Genomic DNA, 23537 nt, shown 5'->3' on the forward strand with positions numbered 1-23537 from the left:
AGGATGCCATGGCATAGATCGTTTGGCTCTCAGGGCCGACTCTCGCCGCCTCATAGCTATGGCTCTGAGCTTGGACTATAAGAACAAAAGGGAAGGCGAGCGAAGCAAGCAAGAAAATTTTACGAAATGTATTTCTTTTTGTATAAAATTTGAAATCGAGGGGGGGGCAGTTGCCCCTCTGTCCCCCTTGCAAGTGCCCTTTGCCGTCTGGAAGAAAAATGCAAGAAACACGTAAAAACTAATTCCATCATGAGTATCCAATTGTCCTGCTATTCTTATATTCTCCTAGTCTTGTTATTTTACTTCAATGTTTGCTTCCCCTAGAATGGATTTCCGTCCAAGGTAGGGGGGACATTGACCCCTGCCCCCTGTGCTTGCGGCACTGTTTATGAGTGTATCTTCATCAATTTCACGTCATCACTCATTGTTGCGATTAGCTACGTGGCAGAAAAGCAAAGGAAAGTAACAAAAATCAAATATCCACTCCCTCCTCTCTCTCCCTCCTCTCTCTACCACATGAATCACTATTATCAAAAGGTAGACTTGGAAAACAAAAAAAAATTAAGCAGTTCCAAGTTCATAGCAACACATCCAAGAAAAACTTCCGAACACATTAGGCGCTTTTAATATAAGCCTACTCAAAATGTCACAACTGTTCTAGATACTGAAAATTGCGAAATCATTTCCCGAAGTTTGAATCTGGAAGAGAATTTTCCCCCAATCCTGATACGACATTATACGGAATCCCACACACCCTAATAATGATTGATTGATTGATTGATTTGGTGTTTTAAGTCCACTTTATGCACAGTAAGGCTGGACCTACAGTTTAAAGTGGGATCCGAACCGCTATGTGCCTCCACCGGGTATCGAACCCGGGACACCTTGATTACAAGACGACAACGCTACCACTGTGCCATCGGGGAGGCCTATATACACCCTAATAAATCACAAAATCAATAAGTGTCTTTATGTTGCTAGAGTAACACATGATATAATTGTAAAGATTAGTGAGAATTCTAGGTAGGAATGTGTACGGCACTTTTCACAGGGGGGCAAGGCAGGCTCTCAGGGGGGGGCAACTGCCCCCCCTGCTCCCCCTCTAGCTACGGGCCTGAATGTGTTGCAGCAGAGGGACATCATTTTCAACACCTTCTGTAGTCAAGGTTAGTACACAATATGAAAACTGTAATTTTAATAGCCGATTCTAGCGACTGTCGCTGACCCGTTCACCGGGAAAGACAAGCTCTGATGCCGGGCAGCTTTGCGCCGAGTCTCGTAGCGAATGTCAGGGAATACTCTGTAGTAGTATGCTTGCAAGTTGGAAATGTAAAGTATATATTTTTTTTCGTTTTAAACATACGTTCAGTGTGAAATTCACATTCAGTAAAAGCAAAATAAACATTCAATACACAAAAACCTGTCTATTTATCGTCCGAAGTCACAGAGCATCCCAAAATTATCCGGACAATTTGTTCATGGAAATTAAAAAAAAGCCCTGTGAACAAAATAACACAGTTTTATTTCCCACCCCAGCACTAATAAATCATCGTTCTTGAAGCAGAGATGTCCCATAGTTTAATATATATTGTGCGGAAACGAAAAATTGCAATGAGGAGAGGTACAAGTTACAGTAAAACAATAGTTAAACAATGGTAAACCAAATAAATATGGATATAATGTAAATATGTACTGTATTTGTTCGGTTACATATACATTGAGACAAATCCATGAAGAATTACATAATTATTATAATAACTCCATGCCTCTCCTGCATTCTGCCCGTAATTTTCCAGGCTTGTTCAAGTACGTTACTGCATATTACAAGAAACTGTATAATATGTTTCCTGATTTTCTACCTGAAATCTATTCCCTGTTGTCTGCTTTGTTTTTCTACCGTCTCTACTTTTCAGAGCTTCCACGGCCTTCTTGCCTGTCGCGAATCCCACCCTGCAAGCTTGTTTACTCTGGAGGACCCTTCAGAAATATTTTTCCTCTAAAACGAACATGTGTTTCTCGTTCGGTGACCAGTAGACAGACCTCTTCTCGCCCCTCCCCCTCTGCCCTCCGCGACGAGCCTCGAGGGGTGAAGCGTGTGCCGTGGGTAGCTAGCAGGCAGGCAGAAATTTAACATTACGCATATGGGAGAATTACTTTACTGGTACTCTTGGGAATATCAAACTTCCGATGGCGGAAAAAAACATATGATGGGGTAGAGGATCCATTGAAGATTATATTTTCAGAAGGAAAATACAAAACTCCCATTGGTTTAGCCGTAACTTGAATTTAAAGTTGCTCCTCCATAAGGAATACATGGGATTCTGTAAATACTAATTCCTCATTTTTTTCAAAGACCGCATAAGGCGTAATAATCAACTTAAGAAACCGCTTCCACTTGCCAAATGGGGAGAAATTCATACTCTTCATTTCTGGCGGAGATCTTTTTACTAGCATTGCTCATTCCGACGATATTGGAATAAATGCATGCCTGGTGCGTTATTGTCCCTCTTCGCCTTAAGAATAAGTTTCAGTACACTAACAATGTCAGTGAGCCTGAGCAGTTTTGTATGTTTTATGTTAGCAAACATGAAAATGAGTCGTGCTTTTCCTTTCTCTAGTCTTTTAATTTCAACTGCAATGAAAGGTTTCAAATGTCATGCACTTTTCAATTGTTGGCATCTCAGCCAGTCTGGTGTTTTCTTTTTGGTACATACATACATTCATTCTTTTTTGATACATTTTCCGACATTCAGGCTACAGTTTTTAGTGTTGGATGATTTCAGGCATGATTTGTTTCTCTTGTATGTGTTCCTGTGCTACGACTGACTGGATAATTGCAAAATACTACCAGTTTTCAATGTCTAAAGCTTACGAAAAGCTTTGAAAATTTAATTTTTAAAAAATGAAATCAAATTATCGACATTCAAACAAAAATCAATTACTGCATGTTTATGCAAACTATATTTGTATGTGTATGTTTGGGGGGTTGTGATGAACATTTCTTTTAGGGGGAATTTTGATGAAGAACTTTGGAGGGGATGCATCCACCCCTGCCTCCACCCGTACCATCTCCACATACAGTCCTCAAGTACGATCGCTATTTTTAAAATGAGCTGCCTATACGTGCATCTGCTATAATGACACCTTTAGAGGCTACTCACAACTATTTTCAGCTATCCCACACCTATTTATTGACTTCCTCTCATAGTTCACAAAATGCATGTGCTGCCAGCACAGAGGAGAACAGATTTTGCTGCAGGGCCACCAGGAACCATGGGGCCCAAGCAAGGGTCCGTCCAGAAGAACTACACCTAGGGCCAGTCAGCGAGATCAATCTGGAAACCAGAGGATGAGGACACAGTTTTCTCCAGTTAGTGTGCTCACCCATGCTTCTTACATCTCCTCTAAGTTGCATCATAACAAGAAAATAAATATATCCATTCAGAACTCTTAATAATTAGCTCTACCTCTGAGTAGCTGCCCATTAGTGACAATCTGGAATGGCTAAGGAAAATCACTCCATTTGGATCACAAGACACACCCCTGGTGAGCTTTTAGTCTGTTCCACTGTTGTGGCACTCCTCACTAAATTGCTGACACAAGCTTTCTTTCAGTTACTGGACATGATTGAACTATTCTAGTACACATAAATCATATCTACGAGTGCTGCAGTTGGCAGTACCGTGACAAACTGACGGAATGGTGATGCGATCCTCACTCTCAGAAACCATAGCCAAATTCTTCATGGAGAATTTTGAGCATGAGTCACTTTCCACGGCTCTATTGAGGTCTACTGACTTCTCCAGACATTTCGATCATCACCTAACAGCATGCCAAAGCAAACTTGGTGGATTACCTAAACAACCAGCACCCAAACATTACATTCAGATATGGAAATCCTCCACTCCTGAAAATCTTCCCACTGGAACATAGGGCACCGATCTCTATCTCAATGCAATATTCACGCCTCTCTCACAGCAAGCCCAGTACTATCTGTCTTCGCTGAACCTTCTCCATCAGATACACAGAACATCAAGACAAATACAGCATCTATGCACAGTGTTCAGGTAAAATAAGTACTCTGAAAAGCAGACCAGCAAACCTGAACATTCCAGAGACACTAGCATACTAGAATTCTGGACACAACGCATAGGACAAAAGATATCTGTGGAATTATCAGCAGCATTCCGAATGCTGCACCAAGATCACCTACGAAAGACAACGGCAGCAGTCTATTACACAAGCCCTAGGATGATCATGGACAAAAAGCACTGAGTTTGCAGTATAACTTTAGACAAAACTACAGAAAACACCAGAGCAAAATTAATATTTTTCACCCAAAGACGCTGAAATTAGCTGAATACTCTAATAATGAAGGTCACAGAATTGGTGCCCTTCATCGACTGGGACCTGATCTTTTAAGAGAAAATGAAATTGTAAGGGATGGACATTTCGGAAGGGACCCAAATGTCAACCTTGCAGTATGTACTCGATTGCATTTTGCAGATTAATTAGGTTCTGGCATCTGAACTCAGCATAATTCTCTGTGGGACTTGTGTTGCGTGCCCTTGATTGTAGTTTCATCCATTTCAACTTATCATCATTCATCCTCATCTTTGCGATTAACCAAAAGAGTCAGAAAAGCGAAATAAAATAAATCAATTCAATCGATCTTAATTTTTCTTGAATGTACGCATTGTAGAAAGATTTTATAAAAAATAATGTGATCAAAATTTTTATCTGAAATGAAAATAAAACAGACTGCTTGTTTTCACAGTTTAAGTTGATATAGTACAACAATGTAACATTGACAACATCCATTCTATAACTGATTCTTTTTTGTTTAAAAATTTTTAACCATTGTTATAACTGTATCTTTAATCAAACTAATAAAAACGTCACAACGAAAAACTGTGTTTTTATGCATGTAATAACCGTAGACTACAAGAGAAATAATTCAATCAGGAATAGAAGTCATGGCATCCGATTGGCTGGCCACCCACACCAGGATCCTCCCACACAAAATACATACATACTTACTTCTAAACTTCAATGCTTCAAAATGGGAGTAACATTACCTCTTGAAACGTCAGAAGCCTATCCAAAACTCAATACCTATCTGTCACTTACCCATTCAAACCCAAGCTTCAGATATACATAGATACACATTTTAAGTTAATATGAAACTATTTTAAGTAGCACCATTTTTTTGTTAGCATATTAGCAAGTGTATATAGAAATATGTAATGATTTTTTTTCCTGAAATGAAGAATTAGAAACTTATTTCCATAAGAAACATGCAAAATGCGAAAATTAATACTAACTGATAGAAGGCCTCACAATTGTTACAGGAAAGCTCCCCATTGCTTTTGCTACCTCATGCTCAGCCAAAGCCTTTGTGAACGTATACGTGTTGGGATATTCGCCCAAAACGCTGAAAGCAGAAATAAGACTATGTAAAACATTTGGAATTTACACATTACTTATGAAAGAAGCTAGAAGAATATAAAACAATTACATGAACGTCTATAAAATTGAACAGAAAAATTGTTCAAATGCTTACAAAGAATTTATAACATGGTATATTTACATGATAAATTTACCATGCTGACATACCAGATTTTTTAATATTTTTTTATTATTTTATTTTTTATTACTGCACATGATTAGTACAATATTCTTTTAGAAAATCTTGTTTTTAATTTTTATATTTCTTGTACAATTATTCAAAGTTGATCTGAATCCAGAACAATTATTGCTTCAGTGTGCTCCAAGTGTAAATTCCTAACTAGGAACCACCACTGCGAAGGCCAACGCTTCAGTTGAAGCTGAGCGACGGGCACATAGAGATGTCTGCTACAATCGACTCTCTCACCAAGTGCGAGGTGTGTTACTGGTTGACTTTATGGAGCCGGGGATCACAATCAATGTGGCTGCATACTGAGATACATTCCGCAGACTATGAAGAGCCATCCAGAACAAACTGAAAGGCATGCTGTCTTCATTGTCTTGCTCCATGACAATGCCCGACCTCATGTTGCTGCGTCAAACTCAACACCTTTATCAACTATTCCACTGGGAAGTATTTAATCACCATCCCTGCATCCCATACCTGGCGCAGAGTGACCTCCACCTTTTCCTGGCGGTCAAGAAGTGGTTTGGAGGACGGCCCTTTCACACCAATGAGGAGCTTCGGGACACCATGAAGACCTGGCTCAACAGACAGGCAGCACCTTTTTTTGCAAAGGGCATTGGAAAGCTGGTGCATCACTTTGATAAATGGTGATTACGTTGAAAAGTAGATTATACATGTATGTAACTTTTGTCAATAAACCCATTTTGTTATTCACTGTGGTTTTGATTTTATGCCACATCAGAGGTTAAAAAAAATAGCCCTCATAGATGCATCCGCACATTCGTTTTACCATTACATCACAGTAAATAATAACTATGAAAAGACTTCCTGCATAATGAAGCTAAGGAAAGCAATCTACAAAGAGTATTCTGCCACAAATTGTAAAATGCAGGAAAACACTCATTGGAAAAAAAATATTTTTTCGGGAACTGACAAAGTGTCAACAATGGATTGTTTGCTCACATAGACTAACAAAAGCACGAAAAAGTAGTGCCTATAAAAATGACTCACCACAATACAACAACAGTTAATTTTAGAATATATTCTATGTTTAGACGCTCCACAAAAAAGGGCCACTCAGAGTCTAGAAATAGATGTGCCGTAGGTAATACGTAGGTTAATAACAGAAACAGAAATTTGTCTAGTCACTTCAGTGGATGGAATAATCTCTTATTAATGACTAACTTAATGAAACAGCATTCCATTTAATCTATCCTGTAATTAAAAGCAAGTAAGAACAGTTACAAACCTGGGCGTCAATTCATTAAGTGCATCATCCTTCAGACAATCAGTGAAGCTAATAACTTTCTCTGCATCCCCAGGGGTTGGATACAAAATTTCATCTACTTCTTTCCTTGGGCAGTTTGCATAAGCAGTGGATACATGTACTAGAACCTGAAACACAAAGGCAATATTTCACATGACATTTTCTTGGGGTTGTTTTAGCATTTCATTGAAGTAAATAATGTGGTAAAAAACTGTTCAAAGTCTCAAAATGAGACTTAGAAATACATTTACAGATTTACACATTTGACAGAATTTATGTTGAAAATATTTTACTTGTAAGGGGGGGGGGGGGCACAGAGAACTCTGCTATGCCACTGACCTCAGTCTTTCATTCTTGGAGGGTTTTAAGTTTGTCTCAGTGATAAAATTTTTAAAAAAATCATTTTGAAGATCCGTACAGATATTATAAATTCTTAGAAAATTATATCAGCTTAAGTGTTCCTGTTAAAGCATCATGGAGAATCCTCTTATTCAATGCATTGGCACTTTTGGAATAGAAATAGGCTTGCAATTCGTTTGTATTTGTATTTATGTTATCTTAACATTGCATTATTGCCACTTTTGGCTACTTACAATGATAATGAGTAGAGGCATGCACATTTTGTTTTTGATGAAAACACAAAATATGAAATAACAAGCTGTAATGTTCATTTTTCATGTTTCTGAAAGGTCTGAGGTGCATTTTTCTACCCTGTTTTGTCACGAAATAATGCGAAATGAACTGCAAAATGCGAAATTGACTCTTAAACACGAAATTTACCATTTATATACCGACGCGACACTTTCTGAAGTCTGAAGTATCCTGAGAGTTATGCAATTCATGGAAAATTGATTAATTCTGCTGTAAATATTTGAGAAGTAAAAATGGACCCCTTTACACAGGAATCAACTTAATACTCTGGTAACTACATAAATGTGCTATTAGAAGGGATAAGTTTATTTTGTGTAATAAGTGCAGTTTTTAAATCAGATTTAGGATTATATTCACAATTTTAAAACCAAAATGTCATTTTATATAGCACTTTTGATGTGATTATAACACCAAAATTTTATTTTATTTACCGCTTTTGAACCTGAAATTGACTCTGTTTTTGTACCAAAATTTTGCTTTTTTATTTACCAAAAATATGTGCCTTTAATGAGTGATGATTAATTAGTTCGATATTGATTTGATTTTTGTTATTTAGGCATGGCATATTATATGTCATCTAATACAATGATTAACATATAATAAATATATACAATAAATATAAATTATTGTGATAAATCAGGTCAAATTTTCAGAATATGCCATTGTTAGTATCGCTCTCCTGCCAATTTTGGCAGACGACGAGGATAATAAGAATAAATTCATGAAGGAACACTCACAAAGAACACATGTCCAGAATGGGATTCGAACCTGGGACCTCTGGGGTTTCATAGTGTTCTGTGCTAACCATTCCACCATGGTGGTTGATGAGTGATAATTGATTAGATGAAATTGATGAAGGGGTGCTTGCAAAGAACACCCGTACAAAGGCCAAGACTCAAACCCAGGAACTTCAGTGGCAAGATCAAAAGTTTAAAACTTAAAGACGTCTGCTACCTAGTTGGGATGATTAATTTTCCCATCAATTTTTGTTGTTGTTATACCATTCTATTAAGGGTTGGGGCAGTTTGAGCTTACAATGCAACAAACTTCTATACAATATCAAGATAATGAAAGGTGATGTTGTCAGAATTTACAATAATGTATGGTTCTTTGACAGCAGACACATTCATTTTGAATATCAATGTGGTTCTTCCAAAAACAACATACATTTAGACCAAATTATTGGCACATTGTTTTCAAAACCAGAGATACTTGCAATTTAAAGTGTCAGCATTGTTCTTGGAAATCAATTATACTCAGAATTTAGAATAGTTCTTCGAAACTAAGGTATTCAGAATTTAGAATATTGGCATGTCTTTTTTTTTAAATTAGAAACATTCAGACTTTAGAATATTGGAGTGGTTCTTCTAAACTAGAAACACTCAGAATTTAGAATATTAGCATGGTTCTTCAAAAGTACACACATTCTAAATTTAGAATATTTGCATTGTTCTTTGAAACCAGAGATATTCAAAATTTAGGATTTTTTTTCTTTAGCATACAGTGTTATTTTGAAACACTACAAGGCTATCCACCAAGACAGGTTTCGAAAGATCAAATATGATCTGTGTTTACAGCAGCTCTTGGGTGAAACAATTCCGTATCATGAATGTAAACAATACACATAATTATACCTTGAGCTTCGGTAGCTTGTGACAGAACTGGACAACCCTCTGTGTTCCAAGCAGATTTGTTACAACAGTCGGCCTCAGAGTTGATTCAAAATCCAACGTTGCAGCAGAATGAAACACTATTGACACAACATTCACAAGTTTTGCTAAATCATCCGGGCTTATACCCAAACCGTCATCTGAAACATCTCCACCAATAGGAATGATTTTCTTCAAGACATCAGGGTTCTCCTTCTTCACAATTTCAAATACCTACAAAGAGAGATTCAACAAATAATGTGCTTGATGCTGTTAAAAATTTGGCACTGGTCACCTAATATATCATACCTAACTTATTTCAACAACCAAACACCGGAACACTGTATCAATAAAATATACTTTATCACTACAAATATTGATATTCTTGATTCAATTCTATGTAAAGCATACATACATGTACATGTACATACACAAAAACACACACATATTGTGGTCTATAAGGTCTGCCAATGTCGTTAGTTTCATGCCTAGGGACAACTCAGCATTTAGAAAAGGTGCCTACTTCTGCTGCCAGAATATTGGTAAAGAAATAAAGATTGAGGTCGGGGAGAGGAAAATACAGTTTTTTAGATACATGTAGGGTGTGAAAATGCTGAAAACTGGTGGGGGGAGGCAGATCTTAATCTACACACACAAATATATAAATTAATATGTGATATGCATATTTATAGTGTTATTAAATATAGAAATAAATTACTAAATATTTAAAAATGCATTATTGTTAAATACATATTAAGGAATTAATTTGTTACTTTATATATTGTGAAATGAAACAAGGGAGCCATCATAAAAATCTCAATTTTCTAAAACCATTCACCAACACTCAGTCAAGAAGTCAGCTGTCACATTCCATCGCTGCGTAAGCAATGACGTCAGGGTATGCAACATTTCTATAAGCGCTACCGGGTTTTGTGGTGTATCAGACTCATCAAAAACACAAAACCCGGGACGATTCATCAGCAAAACCAAGCAGAGCAATGACGCTAAAAAGCCCAATAAATTTGGAAAAGATGCCAGTTGATCGAAAACGCTCCATGAGAAGTCTGTTAGCTGAGGACACTGTGACAAACGTCGAAGGAGACCCGAGGGCAACCACTACTCCACCATTGTCACACGGCAGCCAGCCTTGCTTCTTGGGCTGATGCTGTTAGCAGCCTCCTGCTCCGTACTACGAGGCAGACGCTCGTCATCTACATTCCCGCGAGTCCCAAAGGGAACCCTGCCACAGCACCCGGACAGCCAAGGTCTGCACAGCCATCCATTGCCACGGCCAAGTCTTGAGGCCCGCGGATCCAGACATGACACTGGCCAACCAGGAGCGAGAGGCTACGATAGTCATGAGAAGTCCAGTCGCCACTACCCAGGCAGCCTACATTGCCACAGAACCAGAAGACTGTGGGTTTCACGGACAACAGAGAGTTACACGAGCCTAATACCTGACGTCTGGGCCGGACTGCCTGATCGAGATGAGAGTTCGTCGACGCATAACATCCCTTGTTTCCTTCCACGCCACGGCCAAGGGGTTGATAAGGGAGATTGTAGGGGGACCATAAACTGGAACCTCTAGCTCTATCATCTGAGTCTGACAGCATTCACAATACGATCCCGTGTAACCACTGAAGAATCAGTGAACGCATCAATATATATCAGAAATATATAAAGTAGCAAAACAAATTCATTTACTAACTAGTTGAAGATGACAATACATTACAAAATAGTTGGAATAGTTTTATTATGCATAAGTTTTTGTTTCATTTTGGCTTTCTATTAATATAAATCAATAAGATTTAAAGTTATATTTGTCTGTTAATGATCTCTTGACACAGAGAGAGAGAAAGCAAGCATGCAACACTCACACCCACACTACTATGTGTTTGTTTTTAATAGTATATTTGAAAAACCTAAATGCTTATCTTTTGTTATAACAAGAACTGTAACCCCTCCCCTGGAAATTTTTGGTGGGGAATTTGTGAGGACAAGATTGTTGGTTGGGGGAAACCCAGGATTTTGCACCCTACACAAGTGAGAGACAGATAGAGTTGAATGAATACATGTCTGTGTGTAAGAGCCCTAGGCAGGACATCACAGGCCATGTACTCCAAAACAGGTACATGTGTTTTGGGCTGTGTTAATTACGATTGTCATTCAGTCAAGGCAGTCATAATCATACAGTACATACACCAGATAAGTAAGAAACAAATTACATAACATTCATGACAGAACAGTGTGTAGTGCACGTCAGTGCATTTCAATGATGCACTGTATCCTTAAAGTCAACAATTTTACAATAACAAAAAGTTGTGTTAATATTTTATTACTTCTACTATTAAGGTTTATTGCACTTAAAAAATGTTAAATTGTGGTGCGAGTCAGAAATGCTTAAGTAAAGTTTTTGTGAACAACAGAAGTTAAATTTTGTGCACAGCAAAGTTGAATCATTACATAACAAAATGTAATGCAATGTTTAACACAATACGTACTGGATTTTTTAGTAATTCCTCAAGTCTTGTGTGAATATCCTTTCCCTTCTTTGGTCTCATAAGTGCGTAGATGTTGGCGATTCCAGGGCATGAACGCAGGAGCTTTTCAATCAGGGCCATTCCGAGGAAACCGGTGGCCCCGGTGAGGAAGATGGAATTCTTGTCATAGAACTTCTGCACAGGACTCAAATCAGAAGCCATTTTGATGGGCTGTTCTACTACTGTCGTACCACTAAGAAAGAATTATTTCTTGCATACAGGGCCTGGAAGAAAAATAAATAATTAGATATAAGTCAATACTATATGCAATAATAAAGATTGGCAAAACATTAATAATAATAATAATAATAATAATAATAATAATAATAATAATAATAATAATAATAATAATAATAATAACGTAAACTGTTTGTTACATTTGTTAGGTAAATAAAATTGGGCTCTAGTATTTCAAGAAAGTGAAACCGAAAACATATGGGAGAAGTTCATGACCATACTAACTTACTTCATAAATCTTGCATGCCCCTTAAAAATAAAGCATGTTCAACCAAACAAAAAAAACAAAAACTTGGGTCACAAATGAAATAATACACAAAAAGAATGACCTCAAAGATATTTATGACAAAATGCGCATAACTAAGGAAAACAAACTTTGTGAGTCATAAAGAATAAAGAAAAATGAATTTAAAAAACTAATAAGATACGAAAAATCCAAACACCTCAAAGATAATATCAGAAATAATAGTAATACATCAAAGGCAATTTGGAATATCATAAATGAGCAAAGAGACAAAAAACCCAATAAGCGTAATGAAAATACCACATTATTTGGAAATGAAGTAGAAATAACTAACCCTAAACACATTGCGGATACATTCAATAAGTATTTCTCAAACTCCTATGTAAACTGTCCCATTGACCCCAAAAGTGCCCAAACAACTAAAATTGAATCAAATACTGTACTGAACTCCATTTATTTAGATGAAATAACCTTAAATGAACTAGAAACTATGATAAAAAATTTAAATAATAAGAAATCAGCAGGTCCAGATGGTTGGTCAAATCATCTAATTAAAAAATGTTCTCAATACATTACATTACCACTACAGTATGCTATAAATGCCTCTATCAATAGTGGAATTTTCCCAAAAGTACTGAAGAAAAGCATAATCAAACCAATACTCAAAAATGGAATGGAGACAGAAATAAAAAACTATAGACCAATAACAATCACATCATCTTTATCAAAACTGTCAGAGTAAATCATTTTTAATAAAATATACAAATTCTGTGCCAAATATAACATAATTAGTCCACTACAACATGGTTTCCAAAAGGGTAAATCGACAAGTACAGCTACTTCTCAATTTATTGAGATAATTATAGATTCATTAGAAGATAATGAGATACCCTGTGCTATTTTCCTGGATCTGTCCAAAGCCTTTGACTGCTTAGACCACTCTATGCTCAAGCAAAAAATATACAATCTTCGCATTAGAGGAAATACATACAAACTGATACAATCTTTTCTCACGGATAGACCACAGTACACCCAGATACTACATACTGAAAGTATGTCCCAGGTTCGATCCCCGGCCGGTTCAAATCTGGAAACTTTTCTAACATTGGAAGCGGCGCGACCTGGGGTTAACCCTGGGGGGTAAAGCTGGTCAGGGGCGTGATTCTGATCACATCACCCCCCACTCACGACCGGATCAAGAAAGTGTGGGGCGTTACCCCCACACCCCATATACGCCTTCATGGCATGGTGCTAAGCACAGGGGAACACTTTACCTTTTTTTTACCTTTATTATTGTCATGAAATATATGTCAATTATTAAATAATTAATTAATATAATTAAACATGTATAAAAAAAATTGGTACATTTATAAACTAGCAAATTAATTCCTTTAACAACTGGTTCAAAATGTCGAGAAATTAGACAATAGGTGACACTTTTTTAATAAGTGTTAAGATTTTATTTAATTATTGCTTTCTATTAAAAATGGTCAATAAAATTTCATACTTTTATTGTGGTATGTATCTCTAATGGTGTAAATCTGTTAATGGTCTCTGGAAAGGAAATATTTCCTTATCAGAGTTGTAGCTAGAGATTTCGGCAGCCAGGATGAGAATAGATTTTCGCACCCCCTGCACAGAATTTCCAACCATGTACCTACTCTTTTCCGTGGAATCCAACGAAAATAAAACTTAGCATTCAAGAAATGTGGCTAATAAAAGGACAGTCGGTTGTGGATCCTACCTCATCTTCATTCAAGCAGTGTGTGGTATTGTTCTCATCTGCAAATTTGATTGCAAATTAAAGATATGATATATGCAACTAGGTGGAGGGGCAAAAAATGAGACTTTGAGAACACATTAGTTTCCTATTAAATTAACATGTAAGTGCTGTGTTTTATTTTCGATGAGAGGAGGTGAGAAATGGAGGAGAAATAGCAGGTCGGTCTGATTTCTGTGTTCCAGGGGCCTAGGGTGACTATAATGACAACCCTCTTCGCAGCTACGGCTCCGTTCCTCACTAGTCCATTTTGATATAATTATAAAATCTTAACTATGACTAGTGGCGGCGATTGGGTTCCAAAACTAGGGGGTGCAAGGTGCCAAAACTGGTGGAGTGGGGCAAGGACAGTTTACTTTCCCTTGGTAGATAAAGTTTAGCATAGTGCGGGAGCAAAAGTGGCAAAAAGTGGGGGGCAACTGCATCCCTCGTACCCCCTAATAGCAGCCATTGTCTGTGGCTATAGAAGTATAGAAGCTGTTACCAGCTCTCAAGAAAGAAAGAAAGTGACAGGCAGAGCGAACGAGAGCAAGAGATGTATGCAACATTCACACACAGACATTATTCTTTGTTCTTCCTTTGTATGTGTTTCTGATATTATTATTAGTAAAGTATGTTTGAAGTCAAAATTAATTGCTTATTTTTATTGTTATAACAGAAACTCTTCCCCTCGGAAAATTTTGATGGGGGGGGGTGAATTTTAATAGAACAGCATCATTGGTGGTAAGGTGAGATACCCCCCTCCGCCATGGGAATTCGTAGCCTGGATGTGACCACCAACACTATGGTAGTATTGCACCTGGAGGCTGGACGTGCAATTGTAGTGTTGCAATATGATGGACCAAAGTAACGGGAAAAATCAACTCAGTGATAGCCTCCCCCCCCCCCCTCTCTCCCAGACCCGACAATCAGCAATACAGTTGCTTACAGAGAAAGGCTGTCACATGGCATACAGCTCTGTGCTTATTGCTTACAGTCCATTCTGAAAAGTATTTGAATAATACAATATTCACAAATTAACAATGTTTTCAATTTTCTTATACCACCACCATTGAATAAAGATAATCTATGTTTACAAAGTAAGATATTTATAAGTTAAGTGACTTGTATTAAGAATGATTCTTATAATGAAGAACATGTCTGAATGTGAATTAACAAGAAAAGGACATTTTCTCATCAAGTCTGCAGTTCGCAAAAAATCAGAATGGGGATTGAAAATAGTGAACTCTCCCGACCAAATTGGGATGTTTGGTAAGTTTGCATAAATGGTTATAAAACTAAAATTGCTAAATATACTACAGTGCAGACTTCTGGAGTCTACCTCTCTCCAGAAACAACCCCTTCATTTATGCAAAAAGAAAATTGAAATTCTTGCAAAACCTGAAAAACCGTACGTGTTTTTTTAGTATTTTTTTTTTTATAGATTCACATTAAAGTATTTCATGGCTCGAGGGGGGCCATGCCCTCCCTTGGGTACGGGTCTGCCTTGCAGCATGGTTTCGTGAGTTCCCAGAACGGTCTATGTTTTTTTGTCAATGAACAAGTTTTGTGTTATTAGATCACCTCAATATGTTCCTTAGGGGCATATGGTGTTAAGTATAATGGGGTACTACCATAGGCGCCAACTTTGGTGGGGCAAGGCGCTTTCTGAACCCCCTAAAAATGCACGTAGAAGGACACATTTTATATATATTTACAAAATATTGTTTATGCCAACCTTGCCTCCCTCCCCCCAAATTTACATTACCTTCGAAAAATGTATCTTGAGTTGGCACCTCTGGGTACTACTCAGTTTTGCTTCACATTGTCTTTGGACAATACATTACTATATCATGCATTTATGCATAAATTTATATTTGTCATCTCAGGTATAGACACTGAGGATGAAGACACCATTCATGTTTGCATTTTATGTGAGAAATAAGTGCATATGGATGAATTACTATTGTCTTAACTAGCACTACACATTTAATTCCTTTCATGTTGAAATTCAATTTTGGGGGTGAATAAATGGAGATTTATAGCCCCACCTATGGAAGGCAAAAAACGTTTTTCAAATATTGATTTCTAAACCAATTATTCATGCATAGTTGTTAGTTTCAATCATCTATATATGTAAAGAAGGGTTCAGTAAAGGGATCTGTGTTGAAAAAATAAATGAGGTTTGTTTATGATGTAGTCAATCAATGTGGTTGAACATTAAGTACTCTGTCTTGTCTCAGGTTCTCCTATAATTATAAATATTTTTTGTCTTCCCTTCTCAAACATCGCTGTTATGTAATGATTACATGAATACATATAATGGTTCCATCACAATGTACACATAAAAAAAGTAGCCTAGTCAGAAAGAAGCATTTTTATTTCACTATTACGAGACGAGGCCTGTTACGCAAGCGTCCTGATTATGCAGGCCAGGATTTATACCCGAGGCTAACAAATCGCGAGACCTTGTTCATGAAAACTTAATAGATGTACAGTGGCGCACAAAACTGAAGCAACACATACATAGTTGTCTGCTCCTTCAACTCATAATACGCCAGCACATTCTTGTTCACCTGATCTCTTCATCAGCAATTCTTTCGCGGTACATGTTTAGCATGTAATGTCCTGTTTTACTGTTTCATTTTTCCAGCTTTAAAAAGCAGTAAAAGGCCTTTACGGAAAATGTATGACATTTGAAACCAATTTAAGTTATAATGATTCTTCAGAGTTATCGAACCCGTGAATTCTGGATTTCGATAACTCGTCACTCTGAATTCATTCCATGAATATGAAGGCTGGATTGATTTAGAAGGGGTGGCAGAGCGATCGTCCCTCCGAGACGCTCAAATTAAGCGATAATCATCCCACCAATGCGTGCAGAACTAACAGTAAACTTGTAGTTTTCTTTTTCTTATTACTTTTCTGTCTATCTTTGGGCTAATCGCGCCGATGAGGATGAATAATTTATTAGATAAAATTCTTGGAATACTAGCAAACCCTCATGCCCAAACCAGGACTCGAACCTCGAACGTTCGGTGGTGAGATAACGATCCTAGCACTCGAGGCGTCTGCACACTTGGCCAGGATAATTCTGTTAGGCTTGTCCCTGTGTTGTAATTGTCATCTCACGAATATAATCTCTTGGCCCTTCATCCTCATTATCACAATTAGCCAAAAGTGGCACAAAAGCGACGTAAAATAACCAAATTAGTCAAATCATCTTTGACGATCGAAATTAATCAACCACCCCCGGTTCGAAGCCCCCTCGCGACACTTGTGATCACTCGTGAATCCTAATGATTAGCACTGGCGTACACCGTGGGGGGAGCTGGTGTGGCTATAACCCCTCCCGAAATTTTGAGAAAGATCAAAATTTTCAAATGAAAGCAGCAAGAACTCGGGAACTGAAACCCCCCCCAGAAAGCAAATATTACAATTCCATCCCCCTCCGAAAGAAAAATCCTGCGTACACCACCATTCATTATCTGTACGTACAGTGGGATGCACAAGTTTTATCAAGAAAATTGTCCACCACCATGTTATTATCTTAGTCTTACGCAATGAGATCTTCAAAATTTCAAACAAAACGCCTAACAAGTTGCTGACAAACCTCTACACAAGCGTACGTTAAAACCCATTTCCTAAAAACATGCAAGATGCAAAATAAATATCAATGAAACGAGTGATGAACAATTTGTCGAGCAATACTTGTGCATCCCACTGTACACTCGACGGGAAAAGCAACAGTAAGAGAATTGTCCTTCACCAAACTCATTCAGCCTGTTTTCCACAATGTGATTATCATGAATTGAAATAAAATCTCCATAAGCAGACACCAAATATCTGCTTTGCATCAACAAAATTACATTCCTTGAAAAAATAGCGATGGACAGGTTGCCTATTATTTTTGCTGTTGGCTGTGCGCTATCATATTTTTTTAAAAAAATGTTAATTCTTCTTCAGCGTTCAATTACAGTTTCTGGTCACGATTTGAGCGTTCCTACGCAGCAAAATAAACTTGGAGTTCTCACAAGTCGCAATAGGTGGCTCGACAACCAGTTCCCCTGTGCAAGTCCAGACGACAAGAGAGTGGTTTGACGACCCGTTACATAAAATCAGGAAGAGTAGATTCACGTAACCCAGTCCTGCGGACTGGAGAAATCCGAACTTCAAGGTCAAGTAAGGCTGGCGATGTATAGGTGAAACTGGGTGAAGTAAGAGAAAAGTTTCTGTTTAATATGATCCTTTTGTGAGAGTATAAGGAACATTCACGACCTGGCAACGGAGCAAGTGAATTACATAAATACGAATTAAACAGCCAATTATATGTGCAATAGGGAAGAACGAGTTATATTTATTCCTGAGACGCTACATCTTGGTCATCGGACAGTGCTTGATTGTAATGACCCCATTAACGTTACATGAATTTATAGGTTACATAGATATATGTCACAGATTATATGTCACTTAGGTGACAGTGTAGCCATATGATGCACAGCAGATTTATGTGTTTTATTTTACTTCGCTTTTCTGCCACTTTTGGCTTATTGCGAAGATCAGGATGAGTGATGATATGATCAAATTGATGAAGGGACACTCACAAGAAAACCCATTCCCAGGCCGGAATTCGACACCGGGACCCCTGGTTTCGTAGCTGTGCTAGCCATCAGAAGGTGCTTCCAGCAAACATTGAACGTAACAAAACTGTTACTGTATACTATTAATGAAAGGTGGAAACTTCCAAGACAAATCAATAACGAAAAAGAAACACTAAATTTAAAACTCAAGGTCAGCTTCAAACGAAAAGTATTTTCTTTTCTTTAGCATTATTCTTAACATTTCTGCTGCGATGGAAATTCTATAAGTAGCATTTGGATGCCATAACATATTTTACAGATAGAATCGGTCCTTGCGTAACATAGCCAATTAGTTTCGTTTCTTTACACGATATCGCACCAGTTAAATAATCATTACCTCTCTTCCTCTTTAAATTTATTAGTTATTAAATTAAAACCGTGTGGCTTTCATGCTGTATCTTAACTAATGATTTTCGCACGCTTCGCATCGTAAATGCTGACCGGAATGTTACATGAAATTCTTTCGTGTAAAGTCCTGCCTGCTATGAAAAATGCTACAACTCCGTCGCAGAGTCGGATTGATTCAAAGAGTGTAAGTTTGTAGTGGAAACGCACATCAGCCAGTATTTTCAACGGCAAAAGCGGACAAAGTCTTCATGTAGGGAAACATTTTACGGCAAGATTCCATTTCTTAATCTTTCCTCTGATCATGGTATCATTCCTTGAATTTCGTGTCCATTTTTAGGTGAAAGGCGCTTTCATTCCCACATGTGGATATAAGACAATGTCCTGTTGAGACGTGCAGTGCAGTAGAAAGCTGACAACTGAAAGCAACAATAGAAAACCAGTTTTCACTTAAGAAGTGTGTACGTAACTCACTTTAACAACAACGTACACGTGTTTTGTTTTGCAATAAAAGCCTCCGAACTCGGAATTTGTTTATAACTGTTTCTAAACTTGTGCAAACGGCCTTCACTAATATGGAAAAGTTTCATAGGCAAGGGTGGTATTAGAGGCTTCGTTTTAATAACTCGAAGTGCGTTCGCAGTCTCGCTTTCGTTCGCCTGTTGCGAATTCCAGTCTCGTTCCCGAGTTACGAATTCCAGTTTCACATAGAAATAATTATTACACCAATCAAGAGTACCATATCGGGGACCTCTCCACTCAGTAGACCAACGGTTTCCTGGGCAAAATATGTAAATTTTTACCCCTACCAAGGCTCTTTTATTCCTTCCAACCGTAAATAGTAGGCTAGTCATGTGTATGCAACACGAGTATTTTAAATATATTTCCAAATGTAATCTTATTCATGAAGAAAGCATAGTTTCTTGTTTTCAGATGTCATCGCTGTAGTCGTTGCAACTACAACTGGCTATTACGAAACTTATAAGTATCCAGCTTATTATCAAGAAACACTAAACAATATTTTATGTATTTAATATTGTTGACTGAAAACGAGTAAAGAATATATTAATATATTTAAACTCTTGCATAAAAAGTACGATGCTTCTCGGTAATTCATTTATAAAGATTCAACGAGCGTTAATTTATAAACAAACTGGTGCTGTTAAAAAAATATTTTTTTACGAGAAAATTACTAATATATATATGTTGTGTGTGACTAATGCAGCAACAACAATGAATTTTTAGAAATCAGTGAAGACCAAGAGTATTTTGTGAAGTCAAATTTCAATCATTTTAATATTTCGTTATAACAAGTAATAGCAGAGTATATATCAGCCCTAAAAAAATAGTAATTTACTGTTTACACCTGAATTTAACAATTAAAATGGCATGCAGTGGCTGGCCCAAGGGGTTTGTTCAGAGTCATAAGCCCCTACTTGGTCCAGCATACGTGAAAAACGTTAATGCAGAAAAGTAAGGAACTAACTACGAATATTCTCGTCTACTAATGACATGTCATCAAAGCAGAAACTATAATTCGCACACTGACACGTTAAAACTTTGCAGAACGAATAGACAGTGCTATGGAAAGTGTAGAGTAGGGGGTGCTTTATTGAAATTTTCCTATTTGGTGTGCACACCCTCCTCCCGCCCACCCAACCTAGATAACCGGAAGCTTTTTTTTATTTCTGTTGTTTCACGCCGCTTTTCTACCTATTGGGATAATCGCGGCAATGAGAATGATAGGAACCTGGGCGCGTTATGGTCACCACGAAGGCTCTTCAGACATCATCACCACTACCCTCTCGGCCTTCAAACATTGGCCTCGACCTTGCCTGCATGGCTAAACTGGCTAGCTTCAGATTTTACAGCTTTTGTAATATTTTTTTCCGCAAGAAAGATTGCATAAACTTAGCTGTCGTTTTAGTTCTAATTAGGCTCGTTGCATAAAGAGGCTTTAGATATAAATCTTGACTGTAATTATAGCAGAGACCTTGTATTTTTTTCATCTTGTCATTAATTTTCTGTACATTAATAGGTAATCAGAAAATTCTTTGAATCCCGGAACGAGTGTAGTTCTGTGTGAATCCTTATCTCGAGCGTCAACAATCAACTGTACCGAGATATCAACTGCAATAGATTATCAACAATGTTTTGGAAAACAATCACCACATTTAAGAGAAGGGCTTAATGGATGAATACCTTATTCCCACAATGGGTTAATAAACATTTTGTATTAAATAAATAAATCACCAAAATAACTGAAAACTACAGTCATTTTATAGTACCGTACCAATTAACTAGGCGTATATCTGTTAGGTTCATAGGTTCAACCAATAACAGATCTTTCGTGTGAAACATGGACTTGTAACGGTCATCGTGGTACATTATTACAACTGAAGTGTGGTAAATTTAAATTTTAGTTTCAACAGTCGGTATTCGATAGAGATTATACTTTGAAAACGAAACGTCAACGAACAAATGAATTGGTAAAGTCAGTGCTCGAACTGAGGATGGGGGGTATTCCCCAACTAGCAAAATTTTTGCAAAGCATCCCCCAGAGGTCTCATTGCATCATGTTAAACCTTAGGAGCAACCCCTTCCCCCCCCCCCCCCCAATCCTCAGCTAACCTCAAAGCTCGACCAAACATCCCCAAGCTAACACTTTTCTCATACACCAACTCGCTACTAAAGCATTTTACCTGCAATTCGTTTTATTACACTGCTAAATTGATACTGCAAAAGACATATTAGTACTCAGCTAGATACTTTACCCTTTGTTATTCGTTGTTCCAAAATCGCTGTTTGTACGAAACCATCCACACACCAAAATCACTGTCCGTACGAAACCTTCCACACGCGAACAACGTAACCACGGAACTGGCTGAGGAACACTTCATTCAGGTCACGCTCACGCCTTACGTTTCTCAGTGTTGCCAGCCATTGATATGTCAACATCAAGGTTAGGACCACAGACAAGTTAGGACGCTTGTTCACTTGCTCTCTACGAGGAGACTCGTCCAACCACTTTCACTAACCGAAGCTTTTCCAGCCTTGAGGCTCAGCTACGTACTGTTAATGCGGAACTGTTCGAAGAAAAGTATGCACGCGTTATGTACTTTACTGTCAACACGGAATTCGATTCCTAGTTTCTATCAGCGGTGAGCTCCTTGCCTCCCTAAGGTTCATCCCGACGATGGTGATGTATGGTGAAGCGAAGAAATAGATAATGCCTCTGTGCAGGCACGTAGCCAGGGGGAGGGCTAAGGGGACTCATGTCCCCCCTCGAAATCCTACAAATATGTAATTTAAATAGTGTATAGTGGTAATTAATTTTATTTCCTTAGCAAGGTTAAACATTAGATCGAAAAAAGTTTAGTGAATAATAGAGCAACCAGCTTATATTTTTATATTCTACAATTTAATCCAAAGAATAAATGGATCCTCAGCTCCCAAAATTTATAGTTTTCTTTGTGAGAGGTCTCACAATATAAACTTTATGAGTAAAATTTGCACCTAACTTTAAAAGTATTTTTTTCAACCGAATTTGTAAAAGTTAATTAAAAAATACAATAACAATGAATTTCAGTACACTAGCTGTACAAAATGTATGACAAATAATGCCACTTATACGGTGGATAGAGTAGCAAAGTCGCTCCATTTATATGATTATAATTAGACCTCGAATTTTAGGTTTTTAACCTATTTTTTCCTTTACAGGTATGTATTGTAAATAATAAGTTATGTCAGTGTCTCGTTAAGAAAAGGCAACAACTGATGAAGGTTTATAGTGCATAAAAAAACTATTTTGCTTGTTAGAACCTATTTTAGGTTTATGCGCCTAAATGAAGCCTTTTTTAGGTTTTTATATATATTTCAAAGGTTTTACAGAATCTTTGTCACACAGAGGCATTTGCTTTGTTTGGTCACGAAAAAATTCAAGGACGAACGTGTTTCAAACGTAGTCTCTGTCGATTTCCTTTCCTCCAAGTCCATGGTTATTTTTCTAAGCTCTAAACAAAGCAAAATGTCTGGTGCCACTGTTAACTGTACAATCGAAAGTAGTCTGATGTGTATGGTCCTGCTCACTTTCGCGTCACTTTGGTGCTTTGTGGCATTCACGCCTTGCAAACTAACATTTCAGCATTGAAGTTTGCACCACTGACTATGTTTTTGTTGAAAGATTATTTTCAGCATATAAGATGATCCTCGCAGACAAAATTGCTGAGTTTGAATGCGGATAACATGAAAAAAGATTGTTGCCTAACTATACGGCGAAGAGTGGATTTTAATAGCAAATTTCCAATGTTAAGTTCTGCCATCGCCGTAGGGTTAGGCAACACACATAACGTTATGCAAGATAGTGCGTATTTCAGGATATAGGGTACCTAATTTTTCAGGAATTTTGAACTATTTTAATTTTTTTAACCTACTTCAGGATTTTTCGAGACTAACTTAAGATTTTCAGGACCTATTTTAGGATTTTTAGAACCTATTTTAGGATTTTAAGCGCCTATTTAAGGAACCTAAAAGAACACTTTTTAGAACCAAAATATCCGAGGTCTAATTA

General features: G+C 37.5%; 1 protein-coding gene across 4 annotated transcripts in view; it reads right to left on the reverse strand.

Moving 5' to 3' along the window:
- The window catches only part of LOC145986682 (putative fatty acyl-CoA reductase CG8306), a 113242-nt gene that overhangs the window by 18899 nt on the left and 70806 nt on the right, over positions 1–23537 (reverse strand). For 3 of the 4 annotated variants that reach the window (XM_083120987.1, XM_083120988.1, XM_083120989.1), the window contains exons 2-5: positions 11704–11966; positions 9188–9436; positions 6885–7030; positions 5325–5434 (exon numbers count right to left, since the gene is read on the reverse strand). In XM_083120987.1, the coding sequence (XP_082977113.1) occupies positions 5325–5434; positions 6885–7030; positions 9188–9436; positions 11704–11904 (706 nt within the window). In that variant the 5' untranslated portion in view covers positions 11905–11966. Of the gene's footprint in view, positions 1–5324; positions 5435–6884; positions 7031–9187; positions 9437–11703; positions 11967–21741; positions 21860–23537 lie in introns of those variants that run through there. The other variant, XM_083120986.1, reaches the window with a different exon arrangement.

This window comes from Lepisma saccharinum, chromosome 4, assembly GCF_977018435.1.
Source record: "Lepisma saccharinum chromosome 4, izLepSacc3.1, whole genome shotgun sequence".
NCBI lineage: Eukaryota > Metazoa > Arthropoda > Insecta > Zygentoma > Lepismatidae > Lepisma > Lepisma saccharinum.